The 15,277-nt window shown below is 42.0% G+C and overlaps 1 protein-coding gene across 8 annotated transcripts in view; it reads right to left on the bottom strand.

Moving 5' to 3' along the window:
- LOC130538732 (receptor-type tyrosine-protein phosphatase mu-like) overlaps positions 1–15,277 on the bottom strand; it is a 117,933-nt gene that overhangs the window by 77,788 nt on the left and 24,868 nt on the right. For all 8 annotated transcript variants that reach the window (XM_057056591.1, XM_057056592.1, XM_057056594.1 and 5 more), the window contains exon 2: positions 10,928–11,050. In XM_057056591.1, the coding sequence (XP_056912571.1) occupies positions 10,928–11,050 (123 nt within the window). The remainder of the gene's footprint in view (positions 1–10,927; positions 11,051–15,277) is intronic.

Genomic DNA, 15,277 nt, shown 5'->3' with positions numbered 1-15,277 from the left:
TGCCTCTTGCCAATAAAACACAAGTGAGAAATATCATTTTGGCAAACTTTCAAGGAGACGCCGAATACTTTTTATTTGTCGTTATCTTATTTAGTTTAGCTCAGTAAAAACGATGGCACGGGGTTAAACAGCCTTTGAGGCACGGCCAGAAGGACGTTTCACATCCATCGACTTTCATCCGGTGCATCAGTGAGCGTTATGTTTTGTTCAGAGGGGAGACAAACAACCTGTTAGCTTTGCTCTCTTTACATCTGAGAGCTCAACCACAGGGGACAGGATCTTTATCATTAAATCTAACATCTGGTGACACACTCAGAGACGCAGTTTAAAAGCGAGAGTGAGGGACGTCAACTGAATCAACAGTGTGGGTCCAACAGCGCGCAGGTTAGCAGCCGCTCGCGCAACACTATTTGTTGCACCAATGACTCAAGCTTGCCCACTTGTCTCGTGCTGCACTTGCAACGCTCACCAATTCCATCTGTCTCCAGCTTTAGATAACGAGCGGGGGGCTCCTGTCATGTTTAGACAATGAAGCAGGAGAAGACGGAGCAGAAGAGGAGGAGGAGGAGCGCTGAGTGATGACACTGAGTCACTGGGTTTGTTTGCTGGGTTTAACAAGATGTTGTCTTTTATGTTGTTGACATGGTTTGGCTCACATGAAGGGCTGTTTTCTTTATATGGAAGGCAAAGGAAGTCTAAACTACACAAGCTACACCGTGACCACACACATATGACGTCCTGTTGGTGGGAACAAGCACAGATACGTGTGCATGGCTAACAACTGATTTCTCAAGGGGGACGTTGTAAGATGAAGAGCACCGCAGAGCTCATCACAGGAGACCAGAACTGTATTTTGTTGAGACGAGTACATGTCCCGATCATCCGGAGTTTATTCCATTTTCAGATTTACAATCATTTACAGGCTTCTCTCAAATGCCAAAATTTAAAGGAGAAAAATGTCCGAGCTGTCATTTTCGCTGTGGTTGTTTGGTAGCGTAACCACTGGCGGATTTGGGGTTACGAAAATTCATAATTTATCCATTATGGTCTATAATGGCAGATTAAATGTTGTAACCAATTCAGCATGCATTCACAATTGTTTCAGTACTTGAAACAATTTTAATCAGATTAATTGTGCGGCTGGTTAATAATGATTAATCACAATTGAATTCAAATGACCTCAATTAACTGTTAATGAATAGTAACTCAAAGGACAAAAGCCAAATGTGAACATTTAGCCAGGCATTGTAACAGAGCTCGAAGCCTCCGATTAGCACGTCCCCTAAGGTTGAGATGGTACTTGAAGCACTCCAAGCATCGTCGTAGTGCTTCAAGCTTCAACAAGGCTTCTGCTGCATGGGCAAAGCACTGTATAGTTATTATTGGTTCTCTTTTCTTATATTTAAACCCGTTGACTAGGAGTGGGGGCTGTTGTGATGGCCCTACAAAATGTACAGCCCTTGCTAACTTTGTGGTTTACTCCTTCATCACATTGATTTGATTCTTCAGTAACAGCCCTTTGAAGTTCTCATTAACTTTGATATCTTGTGTATAAAGTATTAGCCACAGATGTGTTTTGGAGCCACGCTTTAAATAGTCTATCATAAAGCTGTAGCTAAACGGTGACACTAAATGATGGGCTAGCTTTTCAAGAACATGACAGAAATGTCCTCTTAATTTTAAGTGAGAGCATCAGTTCCAAGAGGAACATCAAGCTGCATTGAGGAAGATTTGAAACCAGTGACTGAGACCATAAACTCTTTAGGAAACTATTAATAGAGGTGATCCATCAAGTCAAAACGGAGGTCACTTTCACACAATACAGTGAGACCTGTAACAAACACTAACTTTCTCTTCCTGGCCACAAAAAGGGGACCATAAATTTGAGATACTGCTGTTTTCCCATGACTTTGACTTAATTTATGAGGCGTCCGCTTTCTGGGTCTGACCATCTCTTATCATTTGTGCATGTTCCTGCGCACCATGTCCAGACCTTTCCAGTCTTTCACTCTGTGTGTCTCTTCTGTTCTCATTACAAGGGAATTTATCTGTGAAGTGAGTCTTGTGGACAGAATAGGACAGGAGAAAAGTCATGCTTGTTTGTCAAGGTATCAGGTGTCCCTCAAGAAGGGATTTGAGGGCGCTTTAATAATATTCAGCCATCTGTCCAGGTGGCCACAACAACCCTCCTTGTGATGTAAAACCAATAATCTGATGAACTGTTGACTTGGAGTTTGTGTCATCTCCATTAATGTCCAGCTGAGCAGTTTACATTTCATTCCAAACAGCCATGTTGTGATGTGTCTCCAAGGGAAATTGTGTACCGCAATGTTCTCTGTTGGTAAGTAGAGATGAAAAATTGGCTTCGGTGCATATTTTCATACCGCGATCGTGTAATATTAGTAACGAAACAGGTAACCTTTGTAAGGAGTCACATCTAGTTTCATCAACTTTAATGCAGTGGCCCAAAGTATTAAACTGCAATTACTTCATAGAAACATTAATATTAGAGTATTTGCTCTTTGGCCACATAATGGTTGCAGAGCCGTCAAAGTTATTGTTGGCTTCGTTCAGCTTCTGTCACTAACAACGGTGACAGCGACGACAGAGAAACATCGATTGCATTGTATTTTCTATGTTTTTAGAGTCTAATGACCACATACTCTGCTCGACCTACTGCACCCTGACAAGCTAATTAGCCAGTGAGACTGAGAGCAAATTATGATGACACTGGGTTAGTGCTGTGCTAATGCGCTCGTGATGCACATGGGTGTTTTCTTTCCCTCTTCCTCCTTCTCTACCTCTTTTGCCTTAACAAAGACGTGTTCAAGACCAATTAAAAATAGAGACCCCTTAGGGCAGCCAAGGCCTATCTCAGCAACTCTGTAAAGGCCAGGGCTTAGCTATTGTCTAAGGTATTCAAGAAAACAGATTTATTATTATTCCAATGTAGGCCATCCTCACTTCCCATTATGACGGCTGAACATGGAAAACATAAAAAATGAATTAGTTGAAAATGAAATGTTCCTGCTGAAAGATGCTTTGTGTGCTTTTCAAGCTGTTCAGACCTGAAGGGCACCGAATTGAAACTGAAGTACCTACGGTTTGTTGTATTAAGACAATGAAGACTTTATTAACAAAGAGGCTGCAGTTTCACATTAACTGTGCACCAATTTTTGCTTATAATAAAAATAGATAATTAAAGTTAAATCCTGGGAAGAATGTGGTAAAATAAATAAAATCTAATGCTAAATGGATGTTCTAGTGGGCTAATCGGCACTACCCTAATAAGCCAATCACAAAGTGAGTGGAACTGAGACGCCCAGCTTTATTTTAAGCAATTTGACTTTTAATACTAGATGTTTCATGAAAAGTTATTTTCGTTTCATCACTACAGAAGCTCAGAATTTGTCTGTTTGTTTCTTCCTGTCCTTTGTTCCCTGGCAGGCAGCGCTGAGGCACCACCTCACTCACCTGTAGCTCATTTGGGTCAATTGGATCTGCAGCTATAAAGAGCGGCTCCTTTCACATGTCGTTGCCTGATTGTTGTAGATCCTCCGTGGTAACGCCTGGCTCCCCTTTCTTGAGAATCTTTTGAGGTGGAGTGTTTGATAGTCTGCCGTTCTTGTGAGGTTTTTTTTTTAAATTTAAAATGTGCCTCACCTCCGTCTCATTTTCCTGTTTTTGCAGCTCCCATTTGTTGCTGCTCAGATCAGCCGTGCTCGCCTGCACGTTGCCCACCTATTGCTTCTTTACCTTTTTTTGAAAATTAAACCTTTTTATGGTCAGGTTTGTCTGGGTCTGTATTTTGGCACCTGTTTGTGGCTTCACTTGGTGTAACAGCAATAACTGGATAAACATGCGTTTATCCTCTAGATGTTGTCCTGTTGTGAGAGAGATACAACAGAACTGGGCTGTTTTCCCTTTGAATCTCGTATTGTGACTGAATTTGAAGCATCTTTGACTGATGGACGGTCCGTAACTGCTGAAGACAAATTGGGATGTGAATCAGAGGATGTGAGGGGCCAAAGCCTGGGAGTTTTGTTTTGAATTGGTGGGAAAAATGTATGAGGCATCCAACGGTTCACAGCCCTGAGGCAGTTTACCGCAGAGACGTGAGGGCTTCTTGGGTCAGCAGGTACCAGCAGAACCTGTGTGTCATCAGCATATCAATGGAACAACACGTGTCTCTAAAAAAAAAAAAAAAAGACACCAGGCAGAGGTATTAAAATGAAATGGGACCTGAAATGGATCCTTGCCAGAAGACGGAAGGCTAAGAGTGGTGTCCTTGAGACCCGCCGAGGATTCGAGACGATCAAGAGAGCAGGAGGATGTTGACTTGTGGTGCAAATGTTGGGCTGTGAGGAATCATAGTGAGCGTAAGTGCTCAAATGTGTGGGGTGCATAAGGCTACAAGATTCCATCCAAAAACATTGAAAAGGTTCTGCAATAAATTGCCTAAATGGCTAAAAGCTGAATGAAATGCAAACAGAAATTCTCACAATCAAGCAAACAAGCAGAAGTTTACAACTGAATATGACTGTAACTGCTGCATCTCCAAGTTTCTGTGATGTGTATAAAGGCTAAACTATAAAAGCTTTGTCCAAGTAGGCCCAACTAGGTCATATTAATCTATATAGGTCAACTGGATTGTTGAAAGCAACTGGAATATGTTTTGCCTCCTATCTGAAAGGCTTCTTCAATTATTACTGGTTTGGTGCGAGTTGAGTGTTTTCCATTTTAAATCAAGAAATTTCCAGCCAGCCAATCTAAAAATGTCCATGTGCAATTGGACGAGACATAGTATCAGAGGTTAAATGGCAGACAGAAGCCTGGACGCGATCCAAAAGATCTCCATCTGGTTCTTCTGACCAGTCCATATGGGAAAGGAGACTTGACTTTGATTACAACTTCATCCAATCAAGTGTGATCGCTTCCAACATTTTCTATCCAAGAACAAATTTTACGTACAGTAAAATTCCGTATGAATGTGAGCTTTCATTACGTGATGGCAATACTAAATGAAGCAAAAGGGTTCATTTTCAAAGCAAAAAAACACTCCACAGGGGATTTGAGAGCTACATATTTTCTTCTCGGTAAAAAAGACCTCTTAATGGAATACAGTCTAACAAAACTTTGTTCACACAAATATTCTCCCATCTAATCCTTATCAAAGACTATAAATTGAAGGCATTTAGATTAATTATGAGTTGCGTGATGGTCTAAGCAGTGGATATAATTTGCAATAATGACTGGGGCTCATTATTTCTCCACCATTCAGGTCCTGAACTCTGTGGAAATCATTATATGGGGAAAATCAGAATGAACGGGTGCTCTTTAAACCCAAACCCTCCAGGTCTCCTCCGCTAATAAAATTCACAGAGGTCACCGCCAGAGAAAAGCACAGCCGCTGCTTCGGAAATGTCAATGAAGACAGGGCTATTCTCCTCGTCTGCCACCAATCAAAAATGCTCCGTCGGTGAGTGTTGGGCTGTGAATAGCCTGGCCTCCGCGCCTTCATCCAGAACTTTCCTTGTGTCCTTTGAAACATAAAAGGGGCTTGATGAAGTAGTGCTGAATAGGTGTGGGTTCTTCACATGAAGGGCCTGTCAGGTTTCTTTGACGAAGTCAAACAGATTCACCTAAAACCATCCATCATGAGTGGCGCCCGCCGGCTCCGAGACTTTAGTCAAGTTCAACAATCGACCCTAATTATTTTCCAAGGGAGCATCTTTTGTAGCTGCGTGTCAATCAACAGCAGCTCTTAATGGCTTCATATGTCATCTCGCTGTGCACCAGGCACAGTTAGAGTTGCACTGTAGTAAATGGGTCACATAATAGTCCATTTGCCAGATACAAACCCATTACCCAAGCCCGAGTGTTCACGTGTCCCCTCGCTGCATCATTAGACCTAATTGTACACACCATGCATACTAATGGAGACAAAGACACCATATGTAAATATGCCCTCCATCATGTGCCATCATAATCCTGTTTATCACACAGTATGGCCCTTTTCACCGAGTTTGCCACCGTAAACTTTGCCACCCCAGAAAACAACCTGGAAATTAATTCATGAATCGATCAAATAGATTGTGTTGTGTTGATTATGTGGCCATAATCGTATCACCGGGTTTCTCTTGCGCTCCGCAACCTTGTCGACGCCACGCGGCTGTGAATGGCGAAAAGAAAAAAAAAGAAAAAGCAATTAGCTTATTCTTACAAGCCGTTGGTCCGCCCTCCTCAACAGCAAATCCCATCTTTTGCTGATGCTATTTAAAGTCTGATTACATTTCTGACGTCCTTCAGTGAGCAGGTATTCTTCCCTCTTGTATTGTATCTTAAATTTCTTTCCTACGCTTCCATTTTAATGACAGGCAGCAAAGAGCATCCAGGTAAAGGGAGGAGGATTGTGTACTCATTACCTCCTGAATGTCGTGGTCATGAAGGTGAACGTTTTGCCTTTTAAGATGTTGCACTTTATGCAGAAGCTGCACTCTGGAGGGAGTGACAGCGCATTTGAGCTGCATTTACCCGAGATCATTATGAACCTGGGAAAAAACGCAAGAACTCTAACAAGGAGATCACTGTTATCCTACGAAGAGTGTTAGACAGTCGATGTTGTCGAGGTGTGATGATTAAACAAAGGCCTTGTCCTAGACAGAGGCAAAAACATTCAATTTCTCCTCTGCTACATATTTATAAAGAACATTTAGCTGCAGTTGCTACTCACCCTAGCATAATACAAAACCCTAATTAAGCACAGTTAGGGATCCATCCTTATTCTCCTCCCCCTGCAATTATTCCCCAGAATGAATCTCAGGGGGAAAGGAGGGAATCGTTGCTGAATGCGCGCAGCATCCATCTTACCATCAGAGCCTCTGCACCAGCTGAGGCTCACTAAAAACAACTTCCTTCTAAATGGAATCCGGACAACCCCCCACAGCGCCAAACAGCAAACTTCCTCCACAAGACACCTTCATCCATTCTAACACGCGACACGTGCAGCACGTTGCCGCAGCAGTGGGGACCGCGGACGAGCACAGGAGCGTGCTTTTGAGGAGATGCGCTTCAATCAACTCGAGCATGACTCAGCATTTTTAATGTAATGATTTTGTCTACGACTAACAATCCAGGCCGTCTAATTCTGACAAAAGTGCTCTCAACTTTCTCTCCAAGCCTGGTTAAATGTTTTCCTGGATGAGCTGCTTTTCTTATTATTGTCCAGGACAGATCTTGTCCAGAGTCTGCTTGGTAATAACAGGATTGACAGTGACAGCTCTGCCATGGGGTTCTCTCTGTGACTCGGAAGAGGGAACACGTTGGGGAGCGACAGTTCCAACACGCGGAGCCTCAGAATTGGGTTGGGCAACCCTAAAGGAGGCAAAGCTTGCAATCAGAGCTGTGCCAGGGGATAAACAAGAGCCTTCCCTGTCCAGACTTAGCAATTAGGCAGGGATCGGATTGTCATAAACAACCAAGAGGCTTTCTAGCTGTGACCACAACACTCCTTTTCCTTCTTTCTTTCAATATGTCTTTCCCATTTTTGTTGCTCTTTTATTTACTTTCGGGGAAGGAATTGCCCCAGTTTGCTCTTATATATATATATGTGAAAAAGGAGCCTCTGAAGCAAACAGGCACCGAATTCTGCAGAAGGCTTCTCATTATTTTGTGTCTTTATAGACAAAGTCCACTAATGACAAAGTGCAGGATGCATCCCTGTGTTTCCAGTGGCTGTGAGGCTTTAATGCAACTATGCAACCATCCTGCAACGTTACTAGATGGGGCTCCAGGACGAGTCACAGATGAATGGAAGTCAGCAAGACTACTTTCAGAGCCAGGTTCCCACTTCTAGTCATTGAGCCGTTTTCCACGTCCTACCCACATTTGCAATATTAATCATATTTGGATGAATATTTCCATTTTCTTTTCTGTCAACTGACCTTTTCTTTGGGGGGATCAAGTTAATCATTAATCCTTTTGCCTTTCATAGCGTAACAGTGGTGATTATTTACCTATTTATTACCGTAATTTCCAGACTATAAGCCGCTACTTTTTTCTACACTTTAAACACTGCGGCTTATTCTACGGTGCGGCTTATTTATCTTTTTTTCGTGGCGCACTATCACAACTACTGTGAATCAGGCATTTTTACTAACCCTCATCAACATGGAAAATACTAGAAGAAAAGCATATGATGCGGCTTTTAAGTTAAAAGCGATCACTCTGGCGGTTGAAGAAGGAAATCGAGTTGCCGCACGTAATCTTGGCATATATTACGGTAATCAATGGCAAGAAGGTGGAGACGCCAGCCTGAAGAATTGATCCAAAGCAAAAAGGCAACAAAAGCTTTTAGACGTAAACATCGCAGGTGGCCCGAGCTTGAAAACGTTCTGGAAGACTGGGTCAACGCACAGAGAGCAGGCGGCTGCGGTGTTTCCGCTGTACAAATCAGACAGAAGGCAAAAGCAATCGCCACCGTGCTGAAAATAGAAGATTTTAGAGGTGGGCCATCGGGGAGTTTTAGATTGTTCATTGTTTGAGTAAAAAAGCATAAACAACGTAATTTGTGTGGAGCTGATACAAACGTATATTTCAAGGTAGCTGCGTTACAGACACTGTTAGAAAATGGTACAATATATTTATGTTGCTAAGCGGATTAAATTAAAAGAAAAGTTAAAAAATCCTGACATGATGAAAATTGGATTTAAGGTCTCTGTATAAACATACAAGTGAAAAGAGTGGCTGTTGTTTCTTACCTGTCTGTTAGTCACTCGTCAGTGACTCGTCTCTTACGGTAATAAAAACATCTATCAGTACTGAATGTTGTCGATCTAATTTTTCATATTACTACATGGGATACCTGCGGCTTATAATCCGTTGCGGCTTGTATAAGTACAAAATTGATTTTCTTTCTAAAATTAGATTATGCGGCTTTTAATCAGGTGTGCTCTGTAGTCCAGAAATTACGGTATTATTATCTTGGTTCATAAATGAATAAATCAAAGCCCAAAATGCTGTTTTTGGAAAGGAAATGGTAACGAACTTGCAAAAGGTAAAGTTAAACTAAGCATGAATCTTATTTAGCAATGTTTATCATGAGATCAAAATGTAAAGTCTCATGTAATTTATAGTATGTATTATTTGGAGACTTTTTCTATATATATATTTTAGTGCTGTCAAACAATTTCTTTTTCATCAGATTAATCACAGGGTTGTTGTAGATTAATTTCAATTAATCGTGATTAAATATCATTAATTTTAATCTACGTTAATCATTTTGCACAAGCAAACAGACTCGAGAAACAAGGGAGGGTGGTTTGTCAAAAGCTTGGTTCCCCGTTAGCCGAAGTGCTAGCAGAATCCCGGACGAGCGTATCCTTTACGTTCACATGGAATTTTAAACTTGAAGTGCTTCATTGAAACGTAAACTCCTTCCTCCTTCGTGTGTGTATAATACTTTATGTTGGTCAACTGTTACATCTTGAGGTTTTCTTTGTCCACAAGAGGGCCAACGTGCTAGCATCTTCCCTCATTATCGGTTGCTGCTGCCGCCTGACACAACCGGATCAATTGCCTATTTGCTCATACATGGTGGAAACTGTACTCGGACAATCTGCCCGAAATGCCAAAGACATTCAGAGTCATTTTTTGCTGCAGATGGGTTAATTGCGTTAACATTTTTAATCGGGTTAATCGTGTAGATGCATTCATCCGTATTAACATGTTAATTTTAACAGCCCATATTGTGTTTCGACATTAAAAAGGAGTTTGATTTGCACTGAAAGGTTGAGACCTAACCAGTCCACTTCCGGTTAGCATGAAGGACACGTTTATGCTAACCAGGCCCGGTGAAGATTCATAAGTACAGGTTTAGGAGTGAGACAGCAGTCTGAGGGTATATAGCATTTCGCCGTTCACAGAAATGCATCTCTACCCATCAACCTCTTCTGCAGTCGCACTAAAACAAGTTCAGACTGTCAAGCACACTACATTTACATCGCTTTCAGTGCGGTCAAAGAGGGGAGATTACAATTTCACACAGCAGGTTGAGTGCTCGCACTGAGAAATGGAGAAAGCGCCGCAATCTGTTAATTACATACAATTCAAGACACACAGGTGGGAAACAAGCCTGTCTGAAGTGTGCTCAGTGGAAGAAGCACAATCAAGACCACCTCTTTACCAGACACGAGATTTTAATCAGATATGTTAAATTTAGACCGCGTGTGAGGCGTTAATTTGTAGGTCGGAGCTTTTCCAGATCTGACTGTAACCTTTGGCCAGCCTCCCTGTGTCCCAACATTCATCAAGTGCTTCTGCCTCCGTGGAAGGCAATTTCTCCAGGGACGGGTCAAAACACATCATCCTGATGCACACACAAACAAATCTGGGCACCGGCTGCTTAAAATTAGTGAGGGCCGGCTAATTAATTCTGCCTCTGTCACTGTGGGGGGCAGGGCAATCTATCTACAGCCTTTGTAAGATTAGACATCGGACAGAGGAGGAAAACAATATCCATTAGAGTGCAAGGCTACCTGTGTTGTATCATACAAAAAAGTCATTTAGGTAATACAGTATATTTCCTTCTGTGCATGGAGGCCGGTGGGAGAGGAAGTGGGGGGGGGGCTAGGGTGCATTTTCCAGTCAAATTAAAAGCCAATAAATAAAGTGACAATTAAATTAAAGTGACAAACTGCATGTCACAGACAGGATATTCAGTGAAAACCTGAATTTCAAAAATCAGTGCCCTTATATTTATATTAATAGTCCTTTTGGCTCTGGTCATGTGACTATCCCAACAATCCCCCGACCCCCCTGTCAGATGTGAAGTTTCACTACTTCACACTGAAAAATAAAAGAATATAGAACAGATATTTGGTATATTTATAATCAGCATCCTAATCAGACTCCAGAAACGTGTCTTTACCTGTGGGCACCCATGGGTCCGACGAGGGTTTCTCCCTGGTACTGGCTTGCTCCCAGTCAAGGTCGTCGTCTCTGCCCTGGCTGTATCCACATGCTGCCAGCGGCTTTTCAAAAGTACAGTCACCTGTGACAAAAGGAAGACCTTTTTATTCCTGTGCAATTTTTCCAATACCTTACCACTTAAATGACTGCACGCATAAATTAAATCCCCTTATTTTTCTTGCCTGCGGCATTCATAATGCAATATGCCAGACAATGGGAGGCATTTAAGTGAGACAGAGTGAAGGATTACTCCAGGGGGCGAGGTGCAACATACATTACTATCATTAGCGACACGGCAGTCCAATTTCACAGTGACAAGTATGAAGTGTCCAAACTCCATCATTGTTAGGAATTATGCTCCAAAAGTGCAGCAGCATCAGGGATAAATTGATTTATTTTCCTTTTCCGGCCACAGAACTTTGCTGTTCCTGTGCCCTCACTCCAGACTCTAATCCGTTATGGAACCCGCTTGCAAAATGACAGCAAGCACCCATTAGGCCGAGGCTTCAACAGGGCTTGGCGGGTGATCAATTAAGGGGAAACAAAAAATTATTTGTTGCACCTTTAAGGCCACACAAAAATTGGGAATTGAGTTCCGCTCTCATCAAAGTGCCTTTCAAATCACTCAATAATCTCCACTCAGAATAATACAGGTGACCCATAATAACATGATGAAGTTTGGGGCAGTTTTTTGGATGATAAGTACGACATATTTTTCTGTTTCCTGAGGTAACCAATTTGCTTATGCTCTTGTAAAGCAGTACAATTTTTATCACTATTAAGAATGTCCTGCGAGCCAGAATCTACAGTATAGCCGTGCCAAAACCAATAGATCATTTCTTACAAGCTCTTGCTGACGTTCTGCAGCATAAAGGTTTTGAACCCAGGCTTTTGTTTTCCCATTTGTCTCGGCTGACATATACAGTACGCCCGCAAATGAGCGGCCAAACGAGGAGAAGGCCACATAATTAATACCCAGCTCCACAGGGCAACTGCTAATGGTGTATTTGCTGCTATGTCAGTTTTTGGAAGGAGAGCAAAGCGACAGATTGCCAGTGAGTTACAGGTTAGAGGTTGGAGAACAACAGCGGTTTACGGGATGGATCGCAACTCCGAAGCAGTGTGATAATATCAGAAGCTAGCTCTGGCAAACCCGCTGGCTTGCTGGCTCCGATACACATGTGAGGGTGATGTTTGGTCACCCGCGCTGTTCGTTTACTAGACTCAGATCAACCACACAAACAACAGGAGGCCTTGCAAGGGAGAGCTGACGAGCAGTTCAAGCTTCCTCTCTCAACTCCGTCCGTCTGCTGCTCGCTCTCCTCTTTTATTTGGTGCACACAAGATTTGTGTCAATCTGACCTCATGATTCCTTCTCCTCCTATCTCTACGACTTCCTGGTCCTTGAACATGGTACCTCCCAGTGCTGGGTACATAACAGCTTCAATACTTGAGTCAAACACCATACATTTCTTTTTGATTAAAATTCTAAATCTACTTACTATACTTACTATAGCATTGAAATGATAATAGTAATAACAACAATAATTCTTCTCACACACATAAAGGCATTTTATGTTGCAGGATGTCAAGAAATCATACGAGATCATTACTAATAAGCCACCCCTCCTCTACTACTTTGAAATGTATTTGCTCAGTCCAAAACTGAACAAATAAGTCAACCAACACTTCATCTATAGATCACCATACTACACCATACTACATCACTATACTACACTAAACTGTACTATACTAATACCTTTCTGTGTTTATATTCAAAAACTCGCATTCTATTTCTGAACTCGGACACTTTTTGTCATATGTTTTTATTTCTCCTCCAAGCTATTATGCTAGACTAATTAGCATATCTCCGCCTCTATTAACCTCTGCTGGATAACTGGATGTGACCTAGTTCGTAATTCTGGAGGCTGTTTTTGGAATAAAATGAACAATAATTGAAAAGTTAACATCTCACATGGCATGACTGTGAAGCAGCAGGAACAGACGGCTCTTTCATGCTGGATAGTTTAGCCGAGAGCAACGGAGAAACTTGAGGCCATAATCTTAATGAGAAAGTAGTTATTTACTGCCAGAGGTGTGGCAGGAGTTGGCCTTTAAACCACTGTGGTGCATTCAGGTCTCTTCCCTGGTAGTTCTCAGAGTTTCTGCCTCCATGTGGTCTGTGGTTCAAACCATATGCTCCAAACTTGATCAGCTTTTGGGCTAAAATGTGAATGCATGAGTAAAAGCGCGGTCGAGACGTTTCCAAACACTATTTACACGAGTGTTTTGGCTGCGTTTGTGATGGTGACTGGCTCCATTCCATCAATATTTTCACTCAATACATCCAAGATCTGTTGCTCTCTGCCGCCCACCTTCCTCTAACAGCATGGTGGAGTTCAAACTGGCCCAAAGAGGAGGAATGTATTGGTGTTTGATATTCAAGTCAATGGAACTGGCCGGGAATGAAATACATTTGGAGCTAGTGGGTGATGTGAGAATGTCAAAAATAAAACGGACAAATGGAAGATTTTGAAATGAAACTGTAAAAAACCCATTAAAGAAGCGTACAGTTGCAACACATGATCTGATTTTTTTAAAATATATATTATTATGATGTCAGTGTTGTAAACATCCACTATTTTAGTTTTCTTATTGGCTGACTATTGTGATGTGTTTATTTCTGAAAAATTCAGGGTTTAAATGTTTAAGCACATTATCTGGCGTTCAAGTTTGCATATGTGACTGTGTAATATTGTAGAAAATGGGCTTTGTAGCATAGAGTCAACAAATCTTCAATGTCCTCTAAAACAAATCCTTGCAATTAACAACTCCTTTATTGCCTGGTCAATTAATTATTTTGATTGCTCTTGTGTTTCAGTGGCAGTGGGGGGTTAACATAATACGCCAGTGTTTAAGGCCTCACACCGTGTTTTACTGACCGCCCGCAGAAAAGCCTCCAACAGTAATCTAAATTTTACTTTAGTGTTCACTTGAAACCAGGTTTTTTTCCCGTGTAACAATTAAAGACTTAAAGCAGAGTAATTACAAACCTAATTCTAAGTGAGAAAACAGTGATTATAAACTAAATTACATTGCATAGTGGCCATTATTGTGTTCTTTTACTGATTCTTTGTGGGTTGGAAAACAGAAACCCATAGTACTTTTTCATCGACGACGCTTGAGCAAGATGTTTTCACCATTAAAATGAGGTAACAGGCTGTGAACAAGCAATAAATCAATCTGTGTTGCTTTGATTCTGCACTCAGCTCTCGGTATCGGACTCCCGAATCAGGGGATTGTCCAATAACCCGTGCAGCTCATTACCAATCTGCAACTGTACTGTTCTGCTCTGAGGCAAAACACGAAAACTTCCCAGAAACGACATATTATTGTGTTCCTTTTAAAGGAGAAGTGAGAGCTATAAATCAAAAGGAAAATGCACATGTTGCATGCCGTCGACAGACAGCTGCTGGAGTCGAGTTTGTACACACGCATGCAGATGAAAGCATCAATCAATAGCATCATAATAGTCTCTTCCCTCTGTGGGGGGTTTATATCGCTGCCAGTGTGTGGCACAGCCCCCATATAATCAGCTTCGACAGCTGCTGAAATAGATATCCCAACGAGAAGCTGCCAACTCTCTGAAGGAGATTTAACTTTCAATAAAAAAAAGAAGAAAAAAAAAGAATGCTCTCCTGTGAGGTGGGACTGAAGATGAATGTGCTCCACCCTGTCAACGTCCCCCCCTCGGAGAGAAGCAGTCAGGGTAAAGCTGAAAAGGTGGCCCTGAATATGTCATATAACAATTTATTCCACAGTAAGAACACACGCGCGTCTCTACATTCTCACGCAGGCCCCGAGAAATCTATCCGTCCCTTCCTGGATGGAGCCGGGGGCCAGGATCGATGCCTGAGCCCCTCAATGCTGCAGCCAATTTTTCCTAAAGATTTTTAAGTCAGACTGAAAAGGTTTTTCGTTATTGCCCCTGTAAGAGAAGTAAACTTTAAACAAGTGTGTGTGTGTGTGTGTGTGTGTGTGTGTGTGTGTGTGTGTGTGTGTGTGAGAGAGGGATAAAGAGAGAGAGAGAGAGAGATCAAAGGTGCTGTAGCCATGCGTGAGTCACAAAGTCACATGGTCCTCTTTAATGTACGACATAGAAGGGTTGGGAAGGATCAGAAATGAAGGTAAGATCTAAAACTTCCACACCTTCCATGATAGCAGGCAGCCAAATCAACAACCATTAGCAAGACGCCTGTTGCAGGACAGAAGAAACCGAAGCCTTTGCAGTGTCATCACTGTCTCAGTC

The sequence above is a fragment of the Takifugu flavidus genome, chromosome 15, assembly GCF_003711565.1.
Source record: "Takifugu flavidus isolate HTHZ2018 chromosome 15, ASM371156v2, whole genome shotgun sequence".
Lineage (NCBI taxonomy): Eukaryota > Metazoa > Chordata > Actinopteri > Tetraodontiformes > Tetraodontidae > Takifugu > Takifugu flavidus.
The sequence above is the reverse complement of the archived record's forward strand: the minus strand, read 5'-3'. Positions and strand labels throughout refer to the sequence as shown.